At 39.9% G+C, this 19,727-nt stretch overlaps 1 protein-coding gene across 4 annotated transcripts in view; it reads left to right on the forward strand.

Annotated features, from left to right (window-relative positions):
- Positions 1 to 625: 625 nt before the first annotated feature.
- Positions 626 to 19,727, forward strand: part of tle2c (TLE family member 2, transcriptional corepressor c) — a 30,879-nt gene continuing 11,777 nt past the window's right edge. For all 4 annotated transcript variants that reach the window (XR_008356352.1, XR_008356353.1, XR_008356354.1 and 1 more), the window contains exons 1-5: positions 626 to 1,131; positions 14,376 to 14,476; positions 14,698 to 14,761; positions 15,141 to 15,185; positions 17,822 to 17,884. Coding sequence is in view for 1 of the 4 variants with exons in the window: in XM_053486748.1 (XP_053342723.1) it covers positions 1,108 to 1,131; positions 14,376 to 14,476; positions 14,698 to 14,761; positions 15,141 to 15,185; positions 17,822 to 17,884 (297 nt within the window). In the remaining 3 variants the exon portion in view is untranslated. The remainder of the gene's footprint in view (positions 1,132 to 14,375; positions 14,477 to 14,697; positions 14,762 to 15,140; positions 15,186 to 17,821; positions 17,885 to 19,727) is intronic.

Consider the following 19,727-nt stretch of genomic DNA (forward strand, 5'->3'; position numbering starts at 1 on the left):
GAGCTGAGCCCCACCAGCCCTCCTCTCCTACGTTCATAAATATTCACACTCGCGCTTCATGCTTCAAACTACAAATTCAAGCACTTCATTACCCACAAGTCCACAGCAGAAGCGGGTCAGCGTCTGTAAGCTGGCGGTTATAATTGGTTTTGGATGTGAGCGTGTGTCATGAACCAACGTGGGTTCCTGGAGCTCTTATTGGTCGGGACGTGTTTCGGTGTAGCCAATCAGGATGCGGCTGTGAGACTGCTCGAGGTGATGGAGGGGTGGCGTGTTAAGGTCGCGTATTGTACGTGGAAAAACTGGTATTTTTAGGTGTCGACTTTTTATAAGGGGATACAGTGGGGTGGGTGACACGTGAAAAGGGTTGTGTACACGTGTTGCTTTAGCGGCTTCAGGCTCGTGACGCTGTGGTTAGAAAGAGATCAACGAGGAACAGGAGCGGTCGACCTTAAAAGCAGATCTCGCTCTTCGCCAAGTTAATGTCAAGCATACAGGCGCAATAATGCAGCCCGGGGTCTGCTGCTGGGAAGCCGAGTGGATCATCTGCTGACCTGCTGTTTCTCTCTCTCTCTCTCTCTCTATACTAAGTGATCAGCAGATATATACACACACACACCTCTCTCACTCTCTCTCTCTTCCGCCTGCGTCTTTATTGTAGTTACATTTCCAGCACTTTTTTTCCCACCACAGTGTGTGAGTGTGGGTGGTGGCGGTGCGCGTGCAGGTCAGTGATGTTTTCATAGCACGAGCGGCTGAGACACGGAGCGCATGAGCGCACACACACGCACACGCGCGCGCGCAGTGAGGATACGGACGCACGGCACGGACAGAGAGCCACTCGCGCACGCACACCGCGAGGCGGCGCGTAACCGACTCTGATACCGACACCACCACAAACAACAACCGCCAACTACTGGGACGTCTGTTTTTTGTTTGTTTGGTTGTTTGTTTGGTTGTTTGTTTGTTTTGTTTGTTGTTTTGTTTTCCCCCCGCGCTTTCGAGGAACGCGCGTGACGCACGCGCCATTTGGAGCGCACGAGCGTTTCCGGTTTTCTCGGACGCGTCGGCTGAGCAGCAGCAGCAGCAGTGCGCGCGCAGATCACCATGTACCCGCACGGCAGACCGCAGGTGAGTGATTTATGAAGAAAAAAACAAACAAAACTGTGTGATGACTTTGCTGCGGTTTTGCAGTCAGTGTGTTAATAGAAATCCGATAGGTTACGGAAAGGTCAAGGTCAGGGTTAAAGCTTCAAACTAAGGATCTGATCTCATATCCTCACTGATTCGATCTGAATGCTCTGTTGATGGGTCTTTAATTATGGATAAACATTATCCTTAGTGGCACTGTGGTCTCGCACCAACAGGGTCGAGGGCTCGATTCCTGACTCTGTGTGTGTGTGTGGAGTTTGCATGTGGTTGGTGGGTTTCCTCCGGGTACTCTGGTTTCCTCCTAAGGTCCAAAGACATGCAGATTAGACTAACTGGCTTGTGCCTGTGCGCCTGTGCACCCTGTGATGGATTGACACCCTGTCCACCCCACTTCGTGCCTCAAGTCTCCTGGGAGAGGCTTTTTTCACTGTCGCCTCGCATCTCCAGTCTTTCGGACTGGAGGGTCATTTGGGAAATCACCTTTGATCGGTATTGGCCTCACTGTTTTGATTGGTATGCTGTAGGATCAGACTAAACCTATTTGAAATAGAGCTGATCCTTAATTTTTGCAATCCATTTCCTTGGTTCTACAACAGTACCCTTATCCATTGTGCACTTAATATGTTTACATTGCCTGGAAATGTCCATGTAGAGTAGCTTTGTAAAAGATTACAAAATTCCCTCTGAGCAACACCTCATGCCAAATACATTTGAGGGTATCACAAATTTAGTTTTTTTAATCTGAAAGAGTTTGATGTATGTGATGTACGTATGTGTATAATATGTCGTGAAGTTGTGTGATGCTGGCCGATACAGTACACCACAGACATTAACACAGTACGTAACTTGTTGTAAAGGACATGAGATGCACCAGGAGGAATTTCATACTTCTGAGCAGTTAATACGCCCGAGCTCATTATCCTCGCTGGCTGGTTTCTGTTCCCCTTGGGGCGCCGTTCACTCATGGACGTTAGAATCATTTTCACTTTAACAGGACACGTGAACCTCACGAGCGTCATAGCTCTGATTTCATGTAGAGCGGCATCGGTAGCCCGGTTTGTTTAGTGTATCAGGTATCATGTAGTTATTAAACAAACATGGTATTAATGTATCTCTAGCTGTAATATATTACTGTATGTGCAAACACAAGTGTCTCTTGTATTATTGTTTTTATTTTAAAGCACAGTGTATGCACGAGAGCTGTTTTTGAAAATCCTGATATTGTTTATGTGTCTTAATATTTGGATGGTGTCAGTGAGCCAGCAAAAGAGGTGTTGCATGAAAAGAGACAGATTGCGAACGTATCCATGAAGAAAATGAGTGTGTTCATGTGTGTTCGTATGTGTGTGTGTATGTGGCAATAACTGCATATGGATTCAGGCCACTTCATTCTCCACCGCAAATGTCACGTTATATTACCTTCAAAGGGAAACCCGATATTACACACACACACACACACACACACACACCACACACAATCACATGCTGCCAAAGCTGTACTTATGATGGCATGTTATTACAGGCCTACAAAGATATGCAGATCAAACAGGTGTGTGTGTGCATGTGTGTGTGTAAGAGTGGGAAAGAGAAAAAGAGATTATAATCTGAGAGCACTGTTGCTCTGTAAATATTTTGTGTAGGTGGAGGTGTTCAGTATACACATACAGGTGTGTTTGTGTTTCTGTGGGTGGTGTGTGTGTGTGTGTGTGTGTGCATGAATACTCGCTGTGCCAGGCCATTCTTATTGTCACACGCATGTTTAATACATATGGAATCTCTGTATATATTTATCCTGGCATACCCTGCTGTTTAAAAATGGCCAGTTTGTAAAAGTCACATGCGTAGAGCTTACGCAATCTAGAGCAAAAACAACTAATAAATAGAACATACTGCTGGTCCAAGAAAGGAACACACACTTACATCATTTTTTACAGAGATTTTCAGGTGTACAGTTTGACGTTTCCATGGAAATGCATTTTTAATGGATGTAAAATAATCTATTTAAATTCTCTTCACATTACAATTCTTGTCTCGGGTGCCAAAGAAGTAAAAAAAAGTCTTAAACAGTAAATTTGACTACAAGTACATTATTATTATTTTTTTATTATTTTAGGAAATATATTTTATTTTAATTAAGTTGCAAGATGCCATTCAGGCATACAGTTAAGGTTTCAAGAGTGGTTCTCTGGCAGGCTTCACAATTCTCTGGCCACTAGCACACAGCACAATAAAATAAAATACAACAGCAAATGCTGTTATTCAAAAAAGAAAAAAAAACATGTCTTGAAGTATTTTATTTTTCTAATATCACAGCAATTTGCTAACATTTCTTTCTTTTCAGTATCAGTTAAAAATCATCATTAAAAATCAATTAAGTGATGTATCGTGATCACTTAATTATTATTTAACACATTGATTCTAAAATCGCTTTATTTAAAGTTCACTTTAAATTTATATGTTTGCTTTTGAGGTTGTAATGTTGCAGTTCCTCTATAATCCTACAGGTGGTACACTCTAAACTACATTAAGTCCACGAACATTCGAGTAACGTATATATGAATTTTTGCTGTAAAGGATGTAGCTCACGTGTATTGTACAGAAAATGGACACTGCGGGGCACCAGATACCAATATTTACATATTACAATTACAAATACAAAATATTACAATTATATACAATATTTTCAGTGTGTGAGTCAATGTACAAAATGTCTAAGGTCCGGTATATTGTATGTGTGTGCTCGTTAAGCATGTTAAGTACTTAAGTACTTGTTAGGCGTGTTTGAAAAGGCTTACATGCGTTTACAGTTTTTGGCCAAATGATGGCAGTGTGGAAAAAGAGGACAGATGCACCACTTGGATTTAGCCAAGTGGATTGGTTTGCTTTACATTGTATATTTGTGTCAAAGGTGGATAAGGCTTACATTGTTCGACTTAAAAACAAACCTGACTTACGAACGTGCTCCCAGAATGGAACTCGTTCTTAAGTCAGGGACTGTATTCACAGTAGGCACTTAGCATCTTTGTAGTTAGAGCAATTTTTTGCGAGGTTTCTTTATACTTATAAAAATTTTTTAAACAACTCAAATCCTTTTTTTTAAGAAATAGACACACTGATTTTAAAACTGATTTCCATTTAAATAAATGATTAATTTGCGTTCATAGAGGTAAAATGTTGCCATTTCTCTACCACCCTGCAGGTGGTGCACTCCAAACTATTCACATTGGCAAGAAGTCGATTACATTATTTGCTTTTTAGTTGCTTTTAGTTTGTTTAGAATTTTAATAAAATCTGAAAAGAAATGTATATAGAACTGGGATTTGTATACAGAAATGCAATACAAATCGAATCTGCACCTAGGTATCGTGATTATTTTGTATTGGTAGGTCCTTGGTGATTCCCATCCCCAATAAGCCACATGAGTGGGTCCCTGGTCGGCTGTCACATACAGTCTTATTTAAAAGTTTAGGCACCCCTTGATAAATAACAGATTTTGGTGATTTTTTTTTATTCAAAAGGTGTTAACACAGTCCCTCTTGGGAAAAAAAAAATGCACAATATTGTCAGCAAACATTGATGCATAATTTCTTTTTATGTCATAAATTGAACAAAAATTAAAAATTAAAACATTATTATGGCACTGTGCAAAAGTTTGGGCACCCTAAGAGTTTTAAAGTCTCAGATTCTATTTACAAGGTTTTAGCTCGTTAGATCTGATCTGATTTAATAAATACCTGAATCTGAAAGCCACTAGGCATATTCTGAACAAACAACAGGAAGGAAGGAATGAAGGAGGGAAGGATGTTGTAATAAACAAAGAGCAGAGTTCGCTTCCTCTTGGACAGTAAATGCTCGAAACCCTATCATGTGATCTCAGCTCAATCTAATTTAATTCCCTGTAGTGTATTTAATCTGCAGGGTAGTCATTTCAGTCCTGCGGCTGTTATAAAAGGGAAGAGGTAATAGAGATGAGGTCATCGCAGTTAAGAGCAGGCCCGAGCCGGAGGTTCACAAACCGCAAAGCGTGTGTCTTAATGCCTACAGTGGACATGTAGATCACAAAACATGTGTCAGATAGTAGATAACTGGTTTTATAATGTAGCATGATATCCAGTAGGTGCTGTATGAATATCATCTAGTTTGGAGGAGGTTTGTTAGATTTTCGAGTAGTATATAAATATATACAGCATTACCTCAGCATGTGATTTTAATCGGTATCGGAGGCCAGTTATTCGTATTATTCGTATTGCGAAACGCATTTTTCAAGAGGAAATAATGTAAATTCAGATAATCTGTTCCAGCCATCCAAAAATATGTCCAATATTACCAATTTCCAACACTATACTCATATTTTTGCATATAATAACAATCAACATTTAGAAAAGACATGTAAATAAAGTCAAATGAAACAATGAAACAAATAGACTTTAAACCTTAATTTAAGATTCCTCTTGGGAAACTAAAAGTGGTTACCTTTTCTTCTGGCTAACGGTCTTGCTAACATTCTTAGCAACATTCTTGTCTTCACTAAATCTTGAACATGATGGCTTTTTTGACAAATGCAGAACTTATTCGCCGTTTGGTTTGACTCGGCTTGGTTTGTTCACTCGTATGCCGAGAATACTTCATATTCCGATACAAATTTCCTGCAAAATATTAATTCTTAAGGCAAAAATTCTTGAGGCAGGACGTTCGTATACCGAGATACCGATGTATATAAATATATAAAACTATATATATTTTTTTAAATCAGTACAAGAGCAGCTGTGTTGCAAGATTTTTACTTTGGACATGAACACAGTTATACAGACAGTACCATCTCCCTGACTTTACAGTTAAATATTTAGGTAAACACTGAAGGTATGTTTTTATTACACTGCCTGTATGTACCGGCTTTGCTGATATGGGGGCCACATGAAAACTACATGTTCTTGTCCAGTTCAGGCAAAAAAAAAAAAAAACTCACTCTGACTCTGTTGTCTACAAATGGCGAGTTCCCATCTGTGGCTATAGGAGGGACGTCTCGCTCTTTCTGCCCTGTCAGTCACAGTGAGACGTGTCTGTGAGATGATGTATACAGAAGAGGGTAGATAGTGCTTTTCTCTCAGTGTGTTACACTGCAGCTGGCTGGCGTCCCATGTCTGAGATGAGAGTTGGCAGAGGTATAGGAATTATTATCTGGTGACCAAATTAGGGTGGAAAAGAAATCCTGCTCTGTAGCTTCCTGTCTTTTGTCAACAATGTTTCCACTTCAATTGCTTTATTTTGAACTGAATTATTATACATTATTTTTATACCTCTGGTGTATTACTAATTTGTAAGAGCCTTCGTAACATATTATTTCCCTTACTTTAGTAACCAGGACTTTTGACTGTACAGTATAATAATACATTAATCGCAATATTTGACTAGTGCCTGGATACCATCAAGGTATAAAGTTTACTCAGCGCCATGGCCTCCCAGGAACTCCTTTAATGTCCCAAAGATGTGGAAATGGCTTGGAGCGAGGTCAGGACTGTACAGTGGATCTAACAATAACTCCCACCTGAGATCCTGTATTGTGCAAATGATGTTCATGAATGATTGTGTTTACACAGATGTAAGATGTCGTCTTTAAAACATTTACACATCACATTCAAATCTTTTTTTGCAGCTAGGAGGCTGATAAGTTTACTGTGCTTCACGATAAATGTCATCACAAGTCCCAGTTTGACTTGAACGCCCCTCGCACAACATGTTCTACATAACCAGAGAACTTCATCCAGCTGCCAGCTAAATTCTGTACATTTGGCTTCTTTTGCTCGTTCACAGAAACTCCTAAAAGCGAATCAGATATGACATGTTATGTAATTAACAGAATAAATCAGATGAGTGGCACAGTTTATTAAATACCAGACCTTGAAAATTTATTAGTGCTCGTTTGTCAGCCTAAATCAGAAGTGAGGAGTTAGTTGATATGAAATACTGTCCTGGTTCCTGGGATATAACTGTGTCAGAAAAACAGACAAAAAGAGAAGAATACATTTATGTTCTGTCAGTCAGCCTGTCATTTCTATCACTTAAAGATCTATAAATCGAATTTAATCTCACGTCTTTATGGAAATGTCACTGCACCCATTCACACTCACACACGATTCACAAAGAGCTATGTGTGTTATTATACTGTAAGTGTTGTAAAGGATGGTCTGAGATGGGAGGTGCTCTCTCAGTGCGCATTAAGCTTTGTGTGGATCAGGTGCACAAATACGCATGTGAAATATTTGGCCAATTTTTGTATGTCACAAAAATGTCTTGGCCAGAGCGCTTAAAAAATCTTTTCTAGTTAATTAAATGCTTAATAAAATGAATGTAAAGATGAAAATGTACAGCGATACCTTGGCATACGAATTTAATCTGTTCTTATGGGCGAAATTTCACATTTTTTCAGACACCCAAAAAATATCACCAGTATAAAAAATGTCCAACACTGTAATTATATTTTTGCATATAAAAACAATTAAAACATTTAGAAAAAAACAAGTAAAATATGACATTAGTAGACATTATACCTCACTTAACTTTAATTTATGATTCCTCTTGTCACCGGCTGCTTTAAAAACGGTCCTGAGTTTTAACCCATTATGAGACTTTCTCTCCAAATCATGACGGGAATCCTGGTGACGTGAGGAGGTCAGCTGACTGTGTTTAAAGAGAAGCCGCGAATACGCCCGAAAGGCCAACGCTCAATTGTTGTTTATACACATACGACCGGTCGGCATTTCCCCCGGCGCTGCATAAAACTGTGATTCCTTCTGTCTCTTTGTGGATACATCAAAGTTGGATTACACGTCATTGGGACAGTGTCACAGGACAGCGTTTTTATCATTGTCATGCTCCCGGACCGACCCAATAAGCCGGTGAGGCCGATATAATACTCCCGCGAGTCAGCACGCACACACTCACAGTGTGCAGGACTATATATCCATTCACATACACGCCAATATTTTGTATATAGTGCATTGTCTCTTTTGTATAATCCACATTCGGGTTTGGTGTATTAAGTGTTATCTGTAAGTCTTTCATGTTCTTGGGTTTTGTTAACATCAGCAGGTGAGATAAATGTGTGTTATATCAGTAAAGCAATAAATTATGAGCGCTACTAACATTCCTGGGACCCATGGTGCTACGTCTTTACTAAATCTCGCACAAAAAAAACAAAACATGTAAACTCGCTTTGCTCGGGCTTTCCACTGATGCAAACAAGTTTTGACTGGCTACTGGTTGTGCGCGCAAACGGATTTGCGCGCAACTGGAAGTACCTGTGACCGGTTCGGTCGCTCGTATGCCGAAAATGCTTTGCATGCCAAGGCAAATTTCTTGCAAAATTTATGTTGTTAAGGCTAAAATTTGCAAGGCAGGGTGTTTGTATGTTGAGGTACCGCTGAAGATGTTTTTTAGCTAGTCAAGCTACACTTATCATAGATGCAGTAATGCAATTCCAAATAATTTGGCTATTCCAGTAGAACTATGAAACTTAACTCATTATGGTTTACCTCTCGGTTACAAATGCAAATGTGGAAAGCTTTTTATGGGGAATCCCACACACGTCACCTTCAACTTTGTTAATACTAAAGTACATTTCCACACTTTTAATGTACAGAGTTTAGTGTCCTAACAGCGGTTAATTTCACTAACTGTCGGTTGCCAGCGCATAATAATGGAGGTAGTCGGTACATAGCACTGTATCTGTAGTACTGTTAAAAAGTTTACTAGCTTCTAACAAAGGCTGAATCCCAAATCCCTCTCTAACCCCTGATCCGAGCCATTACTTGCCATGTGGAGTTTGTCCCCAACATAGTGCACTAGCTTTCCATTTTACACTATTATGGATTCATCCTCAGGACCCCCCGGAGTTAAAGGGGTATTCTGTAGTGGAATAAGTGGAAATAGAAAGTAAGTATTTATTTGAAAAAATTCTCAGGATTGTTCACAGTCTCACCTTTGGCTACAAAGTACCGGTAAAACTACTTTCACTCCTGTTAATTGCACTAACTGTCAGCCGCTAATTCAACGCTAGTTCCGCCAGTTGGTGGAGAAACGATATTGAGGTGGAGCAAAATACAAGTTAAATAAACAAATGATAATCTGTTGATGATAAATGGTGAAGTGAAGTGTTGCCTAAAAAGCAAAATCACACTCGAGGTCATGATGTTGCACTGAATATCACAGTCGTGCTGATATTCAATACAACAGCACTCCCTCTTATTAAATATTGCCTAAATATATGTTTCACAAAATGCTTGATGTGTAGTGCAAGATAATGTAAGGACTGCCTGTACTGACTTGGAGACAGACATGAACGTGGTGTGTATCAGGACCACTTCAACGTACCCAACAGTTAATAAAAACGCATACAGAGGCGACACTAAGACCCTGTTCGGTCGCGGCATAAACATCCATCTCGGGCTGATGTGATGACAAGTGGAGCGCTTAAAGCACAAGTGTGAAAAGGGTCTTGGAGACACATTGTGTTCCAATCCCTCAAATGACATTCAGAGGTCAGCAGAGACATGCTTGATATAGACACATAACCTTTGTAGCCTCAACATGAAATGCTTATTTTTTCGTGTGTGTGTGTGTGTGTGTGTGTTTTAAGGTTATTGGTTTGTCTTTAACATGTCCAGAAATGTAAAATCCTGAAACACACAGGCAGACATCTTAAACAACTTTGTAATTACTACTACACATATAACCTAGTGTATATGGTTTATGTCATAAGAACCCACAGTTGTGCTCATACTTTCACATACTCTACACCTCACACTTCTGAACTTTTTGCAACATGAAAGTGACCAGTCTTTCTTCCCTAAAAATTTCTAGTTGACCTGTTACAAAGAAAGTGTTGTTTAAATTAAAGTATTCTGTGCAAAATTAAGGATTTTTTCCACACACACGCACACAAATCTGTAGTGTCCGTAACCAAGTCAAATTCATGGTGTAATGTATGTGACAATTTTGCATTTAAGAATAATACACTTTTTCAGGTTAATGTCTTTTCATGTGAAATCTAAATTGGCCAAGTTTCATCTGAATTACAGTTAAAAGGTTACAGTGTGGCAGTGTGTTTGGGATCATTGTCATGCTGAAAGACCCAGCCACGTTTCATCTTCAATGCCCTTGCTGATGGAAGAAGGTTTCCACTCCAAATCTCACTATACACGGCCTCATTCATTATTCCCTTCACACGGATCAGTCGTCCTGGGTCCTTTGCGGAAAAACAGCCCCAAAGCAGGATGTTTCCACCCCCATGCTTCACCGTAGGTATGGTGTTCTTTGGATGCAACTTAGCATTATTTCTCCTCCAAAAGCAAAGTTCTATTTTGGTTTCATCTGACCATATGACATTCTCCCAATCCTCTTCCGGATCATCCAAATGCTCTCTAGCAAACTTTAGATGGGCCTGGACACGTACTAGCTTAAGCAGGGGGACACGTCTGGCACTGCAGGATTTGAGTCCCTGGCGGCGCAGTGTGTTAATGATGGTAGCCTTTGTTACTTTTGTCCCAGCTCTCTGCAGGTCATTCACCAAATTGAGGGAGATTATCAGTGATCTTGTATGTCTTCCACTTTCTAATAATTACTCCCACAGATGATTTCTTCACTCCAAGCTGCGTACCTATTGCAGATTCAAGAGTCTTCCCAGCCTGGTGCAGGTCTACAATTTTGTTTCTGGTGTCCTTTGACAGCTCTTTGGTCTTGGCCATAGTGGAGTTTAAAGTGTGACTGTTTGAGGTGGTGGAAAGGTGTCTTTTATACTAATAACAGATGCTGTTAATACATGTAACGAGTGGAGGACAGAGGAGGCTCTTAAAGAAGAAGTTACATGTCTGTGAGAGACAGAAATCACGAAAACACACTTATACTGGCCCTGATCAAAAGTTTACCTACCCTTCAGTGTTTGGCCTAATAACATACACACAAGATAATATACACACAGGGTTTAAATGGCTAATGAGGGTAAGTTTCCACACCAGTGACTTTTATTTACTTATTGAGGTGTCTGTACATTGTAGATTATCTGCGGATGGGAAAGTCAGACTATTAAATTAGTGTACATTTAAGCCTTTACGAGCGCGACTAAATGTAATGTAGTGATAAAATGTGATACTGCTCAAATTGGAGGATTGTTTTAGTGCACTTGTTTTAATATGTTATTATTTCCATAGTTACATCCCATAATAAATATATATTTAGTTAGAATAGAAATTTAGTTAACATTAATGGAACGAATCTTCAGTGCCATTGCTTTGTATCGTTAAGACTCTGTACAGTCCAGTGTTTTAGTGGATTGCAGACGAGACATGAGTGTGTGCATTTTCTTTTACATTATCTTTTACATTCATAAGAGAAACAAAAAGATGGAGTGAGAGAACTATTGCTTATCACATTTATAATGTATGAGAAAAGAGGAAATAGTTTGTCTCTTTTTGCAGTACAAGAAGAATCTAAAATGCAATGGGATTTGCTGTCATTGGAAATAACGCACATTTTTGTTTATAACAGTAACTTCCCTTCACTTTACATTGAGCACTGTGTAACTGATGCATTTTTTATTACAGCATACCCCATCATGTTTTATTTCTCCAGCTCAGGTTAGATCATGTCAGCGATCTGGATAAAAAGATTTGTGTAAATTAATGAATTTATGTATTTTATTTTTTGCAAACGCGCCTGTTTTCTTTTCAAAGGCAAGCCTGGATAATTCTTTCCTAATTATTATATCATTGTTGTAACAGATAACAAGGTGTTTGTACTGTATCTCCTTTTCAACACTCGTCTCACAAGATTGGCTGCTGCTGTATCTGTGGCCCATGTAGTGAATATTTCAGCAGCGCCTTATTCACAGCCTTGTGATCCCCCCGCTCCCTACACCTCCCGTCTCTTTCTCTCCCCTTCTCTCTCTCTCTCTCTCCCTCTCTCTCTGTCCTGACACAGTAAAACATTGAGATAGATGGCTGTATTCCTGCAGGATGGCAGTGTGTGCAGTAGCCTGGCCGATAATGCAGTGCTTTGTCATACTGTCTGTAGCGTGCGTGTAATGACCTCTTATTTCTCAGCAGCTGTATCTCCGCCGCGCTGCCTGCACAGCTGCTCCCAGCCTAAACTACGCACTCTTCACCTCCATTACTCTTTATTTTATCAGGATTATGTACACACCTTTGTATTAAAGGTTACCTGGCGCGGCAAGACAGGACGTTACATCACGCTGCTTTTTCTTTGCTCAGAAGGAAATGAATGTTTGCTAGCGGCTGTCCTCGGTCACATATTAGTTTACATAACGCTAGAACTAAAACAGATATAAAGGTAAAAGGTCGATGCTTGGTTACACCAATACTGGCCATTCTTTTAGAAAGGAATAAAGGCTTCTCCTTCTGCAAGCCCGAGCAATCCATCTGGTGTACACAAGCTTCCCTTCATGAGGCGTGATAGTGTTGGATGACATGCCCCGTTGGTAGGGTATAGGACCGCAGGCCTGTGTGCTAGCATGTGAGGAGTTTTATAAAACAAAGCATTTAGTGTTCAGCCCGGGATTTTGCAAGCGCTGTTGAATATAATAGCACACTCTTTATGCACGAAAGGGAATTTGTCCTGCACAGACAAGAGCCTTGGCAAGTGCAAAAATTCATCATAGGCGTATGGACCGAACTAGGATAAACACTGCGCCACATAGAACAAATAACGAACAATAATACACTACTGTGTAAAAATGAATGTGTATTGTTATTGGAGTTTATATTATTCTAGTACTAGGTTTGGCAAATTGCTTCAGGCTTCATAGGAATACTATGTTTTGTCTATTTGTCTCTATGTGTCTGTTTATACGGTGGGTATATAATATTTTTTTCTCAACAAAAATAGATTTTTGTTTAATTATACAGTATATGCTCACTACATGGATAGTATGGACAGATTATTTTAAACATTATACCAAATTTTACAGTTAAATAAGTTCATCCATCCATGAATCTCTGTAGTACTGCTAGGGACCATGGAGGCCAATGGTGACCACTGTATTCGTTATAGTTTTTATGACCGTGGTAGGACCTCCAGTCACATATGCATTCACACAACGGCCAATTTGGGAATGTCAGTTAGCTTAATCTGCATGACTTTGGACTGTGGAAGGAAACCAGAGAAAATACAGTTAGTCCCTGACTTAAGAACGAGTTCCGTTCCCGGGAGCATGTTTATAAGTTGAATTTGTTTTTAAGTCCGACAAAGTGAGTTTTGTATGCCTTTGACACAAATGTACAATGTAAAGCAGACCAATCCACTTAATTAAATCTCTGTCCCCTTTTCCCTCCCTGCCATCATGTGGCCAATGAAATGAAATGAATGGAATGAAAAAAAATGTAACAGTGTCCTTTCTGCGCCTTTAAATCTCGAGGGGAATCCCAGACGCCATTTTGTCTCAGAGCTGTTTTCCACTGTATTGGACTGTGAACTCTGTTTAGTTGAGGGTTTTCCAAAATTAGGATTATTCACCATCAGGACAGCTTTATATGACATGACATGATTTTCTATCATTGTGCTCCCGGACTGATTCATTGAAACCAGTTAGGCCGACTCATTTCTCCCACACGCATACACATACAATGTACTAGACTTTGGCCATTTTATACATTCACTTACACACTGAAAATGTTGTATATAATTGTAAATATTGGTATCTGGTGCACTGCAGTGTCTATTTCTGTACAATACACATGAGCTACTTCTGTGATTTGTTTGCATGACATGAAATGTTCATAGGATTCTTATATTTTTATTTCATTAATATTATATAAAGTCTATCTTTAGTTTAATTGTATTCTTTTAGTGCAATTTTCCTGTTATTGTATTCCAACTAAGGACTGTACAAGCCAGTACCGGTTATATAGGTACCGGTGCCGTATTAGCACCGGTTTTTGTGTACCCAACCCTGGACATCACATACATCCAATCAAGGAAAATGGTACAGAATAAGAGTATAGAACATTTCAAGAGGCGTATAATTGTACTGCTATGTGTCTAAATGTTTGGTCATTTATAATCAAACAGCAGAATCTCATTATTTTGCAATATGTTCATAATGATTCTGCTGAGAACACCAAAGACACTTAGTGATATTACCCCATCCCCAACCTGTGCATATTCAGTCATAATTCAGTTAGATTCACCGTTTGTTTTTTGTTGTCTCTCAGGCTCCGTTGGTGCCAGGCCATGCGGGCATGAAGTTCACAGTTCTGGAGACACTGGACCATATCAAAGAGGAGTTCCAGCTTTTCCAGGCCCAGTACCACAGGTGAGGATCCTAATCACAGCTTAACTGCGAATAAGTTTTAGCCAAAACCGGCCTCCTCTGGTTTACATTTTTTCACTTGACTTTAAACCAAGGTGACTTACATTTCTGGTACCAATCCAGCTAAGAGAAAATGTTCCATTTGGAGATATTTGACATTTTTTGAAATAAGTTGTGGCACCCAGTAGAAGAAACCCAAGTTGCTATCTTGTGTTTTCACTCAGTCTGAAGTTGGAATGCGAGAAACTGGCCACGGAGAAGACGGAGATGCACAGGCATTACATCATGGTGAGTGCCCTTTTTTTTTTTTTTTTTCTTCTTCATAGATTACTCCCAAATGCAGTTTGGAAAGGGAGTTAATAAAGACAGAAAGCCAACTGAGAAAATGTAGGCTTTCCTTCCTCTATATTTCCTCCCTTCATTAATTTCATGTGAAATAGTCAATGTTATGGGGTGTACATTTTATATTAATAAATAATGCAGTTTCATTTCTATTTCTAGTTTATAAATTATTAGCGAGATCATTATTCATGATTTCATCGAAAAAACATCAATTAATGTATCTTTGTCATGCATACTTGTAGTTCATTTAATACGGGTTGGAGTCCGCATCTGAGCCTGTTTTTACAGTCATCTAATTATATGTTCATTCTTGTTTTTACTGTAGTACTACGAGATGTCGTATGGACTGAATATTGAGATGCAGAAGCAGGTAAGAAACGTCACGTGAAGTTTCTAAACTTAAGCATTTAACATGTTAATATGAGCCCTTATTTCTGCTTTTATTCAAGTGTTTATGCTGCTTTCCATGTTCCACCTTCAATAGCATACATAGCGAGTACAAGCTCTAGTAATTGAATGAAATCTTTTATCTGTAACAAATACCTGAATGTGAGTCAGAGTTGAACAGGGAAGAATGATGTAATCAATAACATTTCTAATATAACTCATTAAACACCAGACTCACCAATTCTATTGCCCTCACCGAGATGGAAAATTAGTCTCGCGCTAGGGAAATCCTCACATAAGCCGAAGGCATTTGTCGTCCCAGTATGGGTTTATTTCAAAACGTATCGAGCATAAAAACTTAGTTGTGATTTTGTTACAGGAAGATAATCAATAATGGGTGGTATAATGTCACCCAAAGCTTAGCGGGGGTTACAGTTATCACCCTAAAGTACTGTCACAGTTTTTAACCCTAGTTAAGACTTTATATTCTATTCTATATTCTATTCTATTATACATTCTATTTACTGTTGTGGAACTGCTACAAAGTTTCTGATATAACTTACTGAATGCCATAGCTATAGCAGCTCACTCACTCACTCACTCACTCACTCACTCACTCACTCACTCACTCACTCACTCATCATCTATACTGCTTTATCCTGTATACAGGCTCGTGGGGGGCCTGGAGCCTATCCCAGGAGACTTAAGACGCGAATGGCGGTACACCCTGGACGGGGTGCCAATCCATCACAGGGTTCACATACACACTTACACGTCCATTCACACACTGTTGGCAATTTGGGAACACCAATTGGTCTAATCTGCATGTCTTTGGACTGTGGGAGGCTGAATCTGAGGGGCCAGAACTGCCACGGTGGCACAAATTCCTGAATTTGAAAACTGAACTTGATGGCAGTTTAATTTTTTACGCTCTGCTCTTAAGCACCATTAATCCATGATTTTAGAATTTGATGTAATATAGTCTTGCACCTCCAGGGTCTGGGTTGGATTTCGGCCTCGGGTCTGCGTTTATGGAGTTTGCATGTTCTCACAGTCTGAAGACAGGCAGATTAGGTGAAATGGCTTTTCCAAATTGCTTTTAGTGTGTGAATGAGCATGTAAGTGTAGTGTGTCTAGGGTGTACCCCACCTTTTTGCCAATCTACTAGCACTTACTCACTACATAGACTGTGCTTTGCAAAAACCACTGATACATTCCTTTTTCATTATTTAACGACATAATACACAAATTTTTTACCTTTTTGCCCATTTAAATAAAATAAAATATTTAAATAGTTTGAAATATCTCAAAGTATGGAAAGTTAATGAATTAATGAGCCACATTTCAGTAATATACCTACTGAAAAACATGTAAAGTGGGCTAATCCTGATCAGACCCCTAGAGCTTTTCTGCTTTTTCAGCCCATTCGGGTTCGAGTTTGTTTATGCGGTTCTAGTGCAGTTAAACCTGCTTCTCAAACCATAATTTACATTTACATTTAGGCATTTGGCAGACGCTCTTATCCAGAGCGACTTACATTTTTATCTCATTATACATCTGAGCAGTTGAGGGTTAAGGGCCTTGCTCAAGGGCCCAACAGTGGAAACTTGGTGGTTGTGCGCTTTGAACCTGGGATCTTCCGAACCGTAGTCCAATGCCTTAACCACTGAGCTACCCCTGGCCCATGTATAATGTAACCCCTGTGAGCAGCACTAATACTGGAGTAAAGTTGAATTCTCGATTCTGATTGGTCAGAGGGTGTCGAATAATTTCCTGTACCGGCAGTACTGACGTCTTGCTGTAAGATAAACACAAGTTCGTGTTATTATGATCATCTTGATTTGTTATTGTTTCTATAGCGATGAGCCCTATGGTGGGTTACTGCACATAATCAGATGATTGTTAGCACTCTTGGAAGGAGTCTCCAGTGTGAGCAAATGATAACAATCACAACAAAGAGCGGCTGCATGGTTTTTGGTTAAAATCCCAATGCTGCATTTTTTTCCCCTGTAAACATTAAAATAAAGGCGCTGAAAGATGGACTGGTTATAGCACAAGTGATAACAGGAAGTCATTTGTTCCACAACATTAAATGGGATAAAATAAAAAAAACGCACAGATGGATCACGACATTCATTCCAGACGGAAATTCACAATAGGTAAGATATAACGTCTCTCAGACACGAGCAGCTGCGATCATCCGCCACTAACACGGCGCCATCTTGAATCTCGAATCAACACGTCATTCGTTAATAAATAAAAAACGCAACCGTTGACAAATTGCTTTAAAATGTGGGAACTAAAACATGTCAGGACCCGTTGTGATTTACTCCTTAATCAAACGACAGGAAAAGCGTGTTTAAGTCACCGCTTAAGGGGAGAAAAGATATTTTTGGCTCTTGTTGTTGAATATATGCTTTAAAAATTAGCATATTTGAGGTAGAATTATTTTTTTTTGCTCTTCAGAAAGACAGAAAAAAACAGACTGCAGCAGGAGCAGTAATGCTTGCCCTCGATTGTCATGTTTAATATGTCCTCTGCTGCTTGATAGGATTTTCTCTGAACTGTTTGTGTGTGTGTGTGTGTTGTGTGTGCGCGCATGTGTGCGTTTCCCTGCAGGCGGAGATTGTGAAGCGGCTCAGCGCTATATGCACTCAGATTATCCCTCTCCTGTCCCAAGAGGTGAGCGAAATTAATGGCACACTCACACACACACACACGCACACACACACACACACGCACACACATACACACACACACAGGCACAGAGCCTTTCACCACCCAACAATAAAGTGTTACTTACTACAGAAGGCCCTTATTCTTCCTCTCACAGCTATTTAGGCATTAATTATTTACAAGAGAGGTGGTCATCAACACAGCCTAATCTCCCATCTCTTTCATCTATCAATATTTCATGTAGCTTTTTTTTAACCAAGCAAACAGAGAGCATGCTGGGGATGTTCAAGCCATAAAACCCTAAATGAGTCCAGTAGGAGCAATAACAGGAAATCAGCTTGTTTGGCTGAACTGAGCCAAATAGACTGCACTTCGAAAGTAATGTGTCCACTACTGGTTTTGTCATTGGATGGGTTGTGTATTAATTAGGGGTTTAAAGATATCACCATTTCACCTTCTGGTGTATTCAGTGGACTGGATATTTATGATGTAGCTGCATCTAAATTGGTGCACCAATTAGCCTGAACTTTGTATCCACTGACGGGTGAAGTGAACATCGATAGCCAACTATACACCAGCAAACTGGTGAGGGGGTCACGGGCAACCAAGGCTCGCTAATGCCCATGAGTAGCAAAGTCCAGATTGTCCGGTCTAATCCCACACAAAAGCCAATGCACCACAAGTTGCTGAAAAATGTCAATGCTGGATACAATAGAAAAGCACCAAAACATTTTGTGCTATCCACAGGGCCCAGCAGGCAAAAAAAAAACAGGACCTTCCGACTAATAGTCCAACGCCTTAACCACTGATCTTAGTGCTTAAATCATTGGACTACTGATCTGAAGGACCTCAGTGCAAACCCAAGAACCACCACGCTGCCACTGTTGGACCCTTAAGCAAAACCTTCAACTGCTCATATGTGTAATAAAAATAAATGTAAGTCGATCTGGCTAAGGGGGTCAGCTAAATGCCGTAAATGTAAACATATAAGAAAGCAAAGACACCAACCCGGTCTCCGAACTTCTTAGATCTTCATCCAACCAAGCAACCAAACAAACCACAGCACCCAAAGGATCTGCTGCAAACGTCTGGGTGCCAGACACCAAAACACTCCCCCACACCCCCTGCGGAGCCACGCTTCAAGAAGCCAGAACAGCCCACCAGGCACACGGGGAACCCAAAATCTAGGTGGTTTTAATGTGAATGGTTTTATGGTTTAATGCTCTAAAACTGAAAGCCAACTATCAAGTACTGAAGTTTATTTTCCCTTAACCATTAGATTTTTTTTTGTGTGTGTGTGCGTACTGCTAGGCCCATCATGTTAGACCATGTGACCTTTTTCCATTGCTCCAGTCCAGTCTTGATCCAGTCCATGTTGTTTTCCTATGGCCACACAGCTGTTTAGACTTTTTACAAATGCGACTTCACCAAGCGTATAAAACATCATATAGGTACCGCACCTCCAGTGTCCGGGTCGATTCCCCCTTTAGGTCTGTATGCGTCACGAGTTTACATGTTTTCCTCGTGCTTGGTGGGTTTCCTCCTACAGTCCTTAAACATATCAGTTTATATCATTTACTTATTCTGTTGTGTATACTGTACCAACCTTACAGTATGTGTTGTGGTTAAAGCAGTTTATTTGCCGTCTTCAGACGTGCTATGACATGAAATTTATTCTGCACTGTACATTTATTATTCTTTTTAAATCCCGGGATGCCTTTGTGTGTCAATAACAGGAACAGAGGAGTGGCTGTATTAAATTGTATCACATTGAATCATATTTCAGATCCGTAATTATGATACAAGATCTCTCCCGGATAGATACAGTACACTATACAGTAAACCACAG

This window comes from Clarias gariepinus, chromosome 25 (assembly GCF_024256425.1).
Source record: "Clarias gariepinus isolate MV-2021 ecotype Netherlands chromosome 25, CGAR_prim_01v2, whole genome shotgun sequence".
Lineage (NCBI taxonomy): Eukaryota > Metazoa > Chordata > Actinopteri > Siluriformes > Clariidae > Clarias > Clarias gariepinus.